We start from the raw sequence: 6128 nt of genomic DNA, 5'->3' as shown, positions 1-6128 counted from the left end.
GGGTGGGGGTGTCAAGGCGGTGGGGGGTCGGGGCAGAGAGGGGGCTGGTGGGACTTGGCTCACCTGAATCCGGGCTGCTGTTCTCCGCCTCGGGAGGCCTGGGGGGCTCCTGGGGAGACAGGAGCTCTTGGATCTGTGGGGTGGAGATGGTATCGTGAGCGCTCCTGCTGGTCTTGTTCCCCCTCACCCCCCGCCCGCCTACGCACACTAGCCAGGCTGCTGTCAAGGTCAGGCAGGCTCATGTCGGGCACGGTCACCGAGGGGCTGAACAGCTGCGGAGGAGGGAGGGAAGTCAGAACAGCACCTGGGGGCGGGGCGGGGCGGGGCGGGACAGGATGTGACTCACGTCCAGCAGGGCGCTGGTGTCCACGCTGAAGCCGTGGCTGCTCAGCATGGTCTGCAGGTTGTCCAGGTTGGAGTCCATAGCATCCAAGTGATCACTGAGCTCATTCCTGGCCCGGGATGAGGGGGTAGCTGAACCAGTGCCCCAGGCCCCACACCCCGATGCGCTCCTGTGGGAGAAGGGCTCCCCTTGACTGTATCCCCCAGGCCGCACCCCCGTGTATGCCTGCACAGGCTGGAGGGGGCAGTGCATTCGAGGACTGCCTGGAAGGTGGTGGAGGCTCTGTGCCCTCGGGTGCGGCTGGGCCCATGCTGGGCATCCCTTTGCCATGAGGCCTGGAGGCCTTGGTGGCAGAGGACCCAGGAGACAAGGGGCGTATTCAGCTCTAGCACGAGGATCAGGGATTTCAGTTTTCAGGGTTGGTGAGGTTTCCTGTTACACTGGGAAAACGGCTGGGGCTGTGCTCAGTGTGTGGGTGGCTCAGTCCCTGCCCTGGTGCTGCTGTGGGAATGAGACCCACGGTCTGGTGGCTGTGACCAAGAAAGCACTAGGCCATGGGGCACACCTGGGTCATGGGACAGGCAGCCAGGCTGGGTACCAGAGGTGCCCTGGAGACCCCGCCTGGCAGGAAGTGCAGTCAGCACCACAGTTTGGAGCCTGCCAGCACCAGAGGCCGTGCCAGGCCAGGGAGACCTGTCCCTGTCACAGGCAATGACCACAGGCCCATGGCCAGGGGAGCCATGATGACATTGAGCCCCAGCCACAGAGGAGCTTAGGACGATGCCGCCCAGACCCGATGCTCATGCCCCGTCAGGCTGGGTCTGGTCCATGGCTATGTGGGAGGGCCCGAGCTCTGGCAGGGCCCTCCTCCCACCCCAGTGGGGTCAGCGCTAACCCTGGCTGGACTCGGCCATGCGGAGAGGAAGAGGGGCAGGGGAAGAGGCGGGCGACCCCAGACATCTGTGGAGTGCGAGCCAAACTGCAAGATACAAAAACAAGAGCCCCCATTGCAGGCAGGGGCTGGGCAAGCCTGGGGGTGTGGAGGCCAGGCCCTGCTCACCATCTCCTGCCATCTGTCTGGGCAGCACGACCTGCCAGGACCTGTGGCCTGTGGCGAGAGGGTGGCAGCAGCAGGAGGGGTGGCTGAGAGCAGGGCCCAGCAGCCTGCCCGGACACGCCCTTGGCTTCTGTGGCGTTTGGGATTGTGGGGTGATCTGTTTGGCACCTGTCTCCCTCCCCAGCCCCGAGCTCTGAGGTTAGGGGTAGGGTCCTGCCTTGCCAGCTGCCCTGCTCAGCCCTCTGGGACAGTCTGAGCTGAAGCCCAGGGCTGTGCCTCCAGGGGCTGTGGGTGGGGTGGCACTCACTTGTCCAGGCAGGCTACGCTGAGGCACTTTTCAGGGGTGGAGGTGGGCGGGGGTGAGGGAGGCCGGCCCTCGGTGTCCGTGTGGCCCCTGGCGTCCGTGAGGGCTGTGGCGGAGGCGGGGGTAGGTTCACTCTCCCGCAGGATGGAGTCAATGAGGGCGGTCGGGGACAAGAGGGTGTCCACGGAAGATGGGCGCCCGGGACTCGCCTCCTCTACCCGGGGGCTCTGAGGCGGGCTGGGGGGCTCCTCCTTGACACGCACCAGGGGGCTGCTAGACAGGGGCCTGGACACGAGGGGGGCCACGTTAGCTGGTGTCTTGGCCAGCCCCACCTCATCCCCAACTCTGCCCTGGGCCCACAGGGGCTCGCCTCGTTGGGGGACAGGATGGCTGGGGTGATGCGGCCCCCACCTCTCGTCTATGCTCCCGCCGGGGGAGGCCACGGGGCTGGCAGGAGCCAGCTCGGTGATGTCAGAGATGATGGGTCCGGAGTTGGCCACAGAATCGGGGGCGTAGAGGCTGGAGCTACTGTAGGCCGGGGAGGGGGCCTGCAATCAAAGACAGGAGGCTCGTGCAGCGCCGGCCAGGGCAGCACACCCCACTGCGCCCGCAGGCCTGGACGGGTGCCCTGCCTCCAGCACTCACCGAGTAGGGGCCCGAGCCGTGGACGTGCTCCAGGGAGAACTGCCGGCCGTACTTGGGCATGGAATGTGCTGAGCCGCTGTCGTTCAGCATCAGGGGGCTGTGGGGAAGGGTGCAGGTCAGCCGCCACCCCCCACCTCGGGGCACAGCTGACAGAGGAGGAGGACGGCCCAGGGCCCTGGGTGGCGGATGCAGGCGTCCCCAAAACCTCACATCTTTCTCTTCACCCCCAGGATCCGGTTTGACTGCACCAGTGAGATCAGGAACTGAATGAGCTGTGGGGAGAGAGGACACAGTCACCCCGGCCCTTGTGGGGCCCCCGCCGGCCCTCTGGCCCTGCCCCCACCTTGTTGACGACTTTCTGTTGCTGGGCATGCTTCTGCCGAAGGCTGGCCACCTCCCGCCACAGAGCCTCATTCTCACTGCAACAGACCAGGCTGGGTCAGTGGGGCCCGATCCCAGGAGCCCCAGGGCTGAGGGAGCCCCACAGACCCTCCCCGTCCACCAGGCAGGAGCAGGGCTAAGTATGACCATGTCTGGCCTGGCCCACCCCAGGATGAGAACTGCTGTGTGGAGGGCTGGGGGCCAGGGCCAGGGCTTGCTGGTCCCACTGCTCCCTCCCTGACAGGAACACCTAGTGTCAGGTAGGGTGTTGGGGACGGGAGCACCAGGATCCAGGTGCACCCAGATCCTGGCATCCATCCTGGCCAACACCTGGAGGGCTGCCTTGGACACAGGCCAGGAGCAGACCCTTGAGCCGCCCTTCTGAGGCCTGAGAAGCCAGGTTGAGGGAGGACGTTCTTCAGGTGCGACACCGGCTGTCCCGGGTCCCGCAGGTGCTCAGGGCCAGGCCTGGAAGTGGCTCAGAGGTGGCCCCACGGGGTGGGGGAGAGCTGTCCCCAGCCAGTTGAGCAGGGCCGTGAGCGCGCTCCTGCTGCTCTGGGAGGCTGAGCCCCGCCAAGCCTGTGAGTCTTCTTGGGGCCAACTGGGGTTGGGGTTCCCGCATGCCTGGAGCCCCAAAGTGGATGCGAGACCTGAGCCAGCCTTCTGAGGTGGGCTTGCCTCAGTTTCTCAGGTGCCACCATGTGTCAGGCCCCTGCTAAGGTTTCCCCAGAGCCGCAGGGTCCTGGTGAGGAGGGGCTGGGGGGCTAGCTCCATAGGCCCAGGCACGTGTGGGGCAGAGGTTCCAGGAAGGGCCTGAGATGCGTCTGACCCCAGGCCCGAGGCGGGTGGGATGGGTCTGCTGTGCAGGGCTTGTCCTCAAAAGTAGGCTGGTAGGTCCCGCCAAGCTCGGAGCCCAGGCGGAAGCCAACACCCCGGGAGGCCAGGATGGCCCAGAGAGCGCTGGGGACGTGCAGAACAGGGACCCTCTGGACCCCCTTCTGCACGTGGAGAATGGCCGGTCCCAGCAGCCATGGGCGGCGGGGCTGGGGCAGAGGCCCAATAGATCTGGGTGGAGCAGGAGGTGGGGCTGAGCACCTGGAGCCCTGGACAGGGCCCTGCCCCCACAGCACCTGCTGCAGCCCACAGTGCTGGTGTGGGACCTACTGCTTCATGGCCAGGAGCTTGGAGTCCATGCACTCCTGCTTCCCCTTCATCAGCTGCACGTCCGTCAGCAGCTTGGTGACACTGTCCTGACGGATCTTTATGTCTTCACTCTTCAGGGTGGACACCTGGATCCCCGAGAGGGACAGGGGTCACTGAATCGGCCTGGGAGCTTGGCAGGCTCAGGCTCGTCCACTGCAGTGGGTCCCTCAGGAAGCGGGCAGGCTGGAGTGGGAGCTCTCAGGGAGGGCCAGGCGGGGAGAGCCATGGCAGGCGAGACTGGGCGAGGGTGCGGGGCCGGCACTCACACTGGTCACTTTCCTCTTGATGTTCTCAAGGAGCTGCTCCTGGCCGCGCAGGAAGCACGGGTGCTGGAACTCCGTGTCGTCTCTCTCTGGCTTGACCAGGCCACCCTGCTCGATGTGGACCACTTTCCGGAAACCATCTGCACATAGCAGGGAAGGGGGCGGCTCTGCTTCAGGGTGGGACCAAGACCCCTCAAAGAGCGGCCACTGCCCTGGGAGGCTGCTGCGGAGCTTGGCCACGGTCAGACCCCACCCTGCCCCTCAGAGCCCACGCCTGGTGGCCGGGTGGTCTTGGTCTAAGTGAGACCCTGTGTCCCCACAGGGCTCCCCACGCCTGATACACATGGAGTACAGCTCGGGCTTCATGGTTCTTCCCTGGGGACCCCAGGTTCATACCCACGAGGACCCTCCCCCTTGGAAGAGGCAGCTGCCCCCAGCCCCCAGGCTTGCTGGGTTCCATGGCATGCCCTTAGCCAGCACAGGGGGCTCCGTCCTTCATCCACAGGGTCCTCCTGCTGGGGTCCCACCGTCTGCAGGTCCGCCTCCCCCACCTCGGAGGCGGCACTCACACATGTTGAGCTGCCGCACGAAGCTGGCCATGTTGTTGTGCTTGAAATACTTGGGCAGCACCTCCTTGGCAAACTGGCCCTGGTCGAACACATGGAAGCTGTTCCCACTCTGAAAGGGAGACACACGGTGGGTCACGCGTGGTGGCAAGAGGCAGCGCGCCCAAACCACCCTTCCCCAGGCCACCCCTTCTGGAGCGCAGGCAGTGCACGTTCCACCTGATGGGGCTGGGGCCATGGGAGGCCCAGGGGGCTGGGGGGAGGCGAGTTCGTTCCTGGGACCACCTGCCACACGGGCCTCATCTGTGCAGCGTGACTTGCATCCTCACTGTGAGGCCCAGGACTGGGCGGTGGGCAGATGCGGGGCCTTCCTCACAGCCGGGAAGCCCCTCCCCAGGGGTTCTAGAGAAGGCCACGTTTCCACTCACAAAGCACCTGCCGCACTCTGGCCACGCCCACGGGACGGGGTTTAGCTTTACCCAGGGGTTCTAGAGAAGGCCACGTTTCCACTCACAAAGCACCTGCCACACACTGGCCACGCCCATGGGACAGGCATTTAGCTTTATCCAGGGGTTCTAGAGAAGGCCACGTTTCCACTCACAAAGCACCCGATGCACTCTGGCCCATGCCCACGGGATGGGTGTTTAAGCAGGACATTTCCCTTAGGAACAGCAAAGGAAATTGAGCCCTGATTTCATTACTCCAGAGGAAAACACATTTGCGTTCAGAAATCCAAATTCATTCTTGTTTTGTGACGTGAGACGAGAAACAGAGACAGTCAAACACTGCATATATTCTTCCTCTTCCATTTCTCTCCCAAGCTCAGGCCCAGAGCTATCAGGAGGAGCTGGAGAGGGAGGCATCCCTGCTGGCCGTGGCCACAGTGGCTCAGAGGGGGCACTGAAGGCTTAGGGGACAGCGAGAAGCCCACACGGCAGGGAATGGGGGCCTGAAGCAGGGCCAGAGAGAGGTGAGGGGTGTCTGCACAGGAAGGGGCGGCTGACCCAGTGAAGAAACGGGAAGGGCAGTGGGGCAGATTTATCCTGCCAGGGAAGGGAGCTGCAGATGCAAACAGGGAAAAAAGCCAGAAAAACCCCCGTGGTATGGCACTAGAAGTGGAGAACCGCTTTCCAATATAGAGAGACGCGAAATAAACAGGGATGTGCATGCGTTAGGGAGGGAACCAATCACGGAAAGGACCCAAGGCAGGAGAGAGAGGGTGAAAAACGCCAAGCCAACTTTCCAGAACTCTGAAAATTAACCAAAGAATTACAGTAGCACGGGGAGCATTTATTCCAGAAAAACAGCTGAATCTTAGTAAGAACGGTGGGCTGTGTGAACTTTTTTTTTTTTTTTTTTTTTTTTT

General features: G+C 63.7%; 1 protein-coding gene across 1 annotated transcript in view; it reads right to left on the bottom strand.

Annotated features, from left to right (window-relative positions):
- Positions 1-6128, bottom strand: part of HSF1 (heat shock transcription factor 1) — a 28985-nt gene that overhangs the window by 625 nt on the left and 22232 nt on the right. The window contains exons 2-12 of the mRNA XM_025393622.1: positions 4766-4874; positions 4200-4336; positions 3895-4019; positions 2693-2768; positions 2560-2621; positions 2350-2446; positions 2116-2252; positions 1708-1989; positions 347-452; positions 207-272; positions 64-133 (exon numbers count right to left, since the gene is read on the bottom strand). Of these exons, the coding sequence (XP_025249407.1) occupies positions 64-133; positions 207-272; positions 347-452; positions 1708-1989; positions 2116-2252; positions 2350-2446; positions 2560-2621; positions 2693-2768; positions 3895-4019; positions 4200-4336; positions 4766-4874 (1267 nt within the window). The remainder of the gene's footprint in view (positions 1-63; positions 134-206; positions 273-346; positions 453-1707; positions 1990-2115; positions 2253-2349; positions 2447-2559; positions 2622-2692; positions 2769-3894; positions 4020-4199; positions 4337-4765; positions 4875-6128) is intronic.

Source organism: Theropithecus gelada, chromosome 8 (genome assembly GCF_003255815.1).
Source record: "Theropithecus gelada isolate Dixy chromosome 8, Tgel_1.0, whole genome shotgun sequence".
In the NCBI taxonomy this organism is placed as follows: Eukaryota; Metazoa; Chordata; class Mammalia; order Primates; family Cercopithecidae; genus Theropithecus; species Theropithecus gelada.
This window is presented reverse-complemented; position numbering and strand designations above follow the sequence as displayed.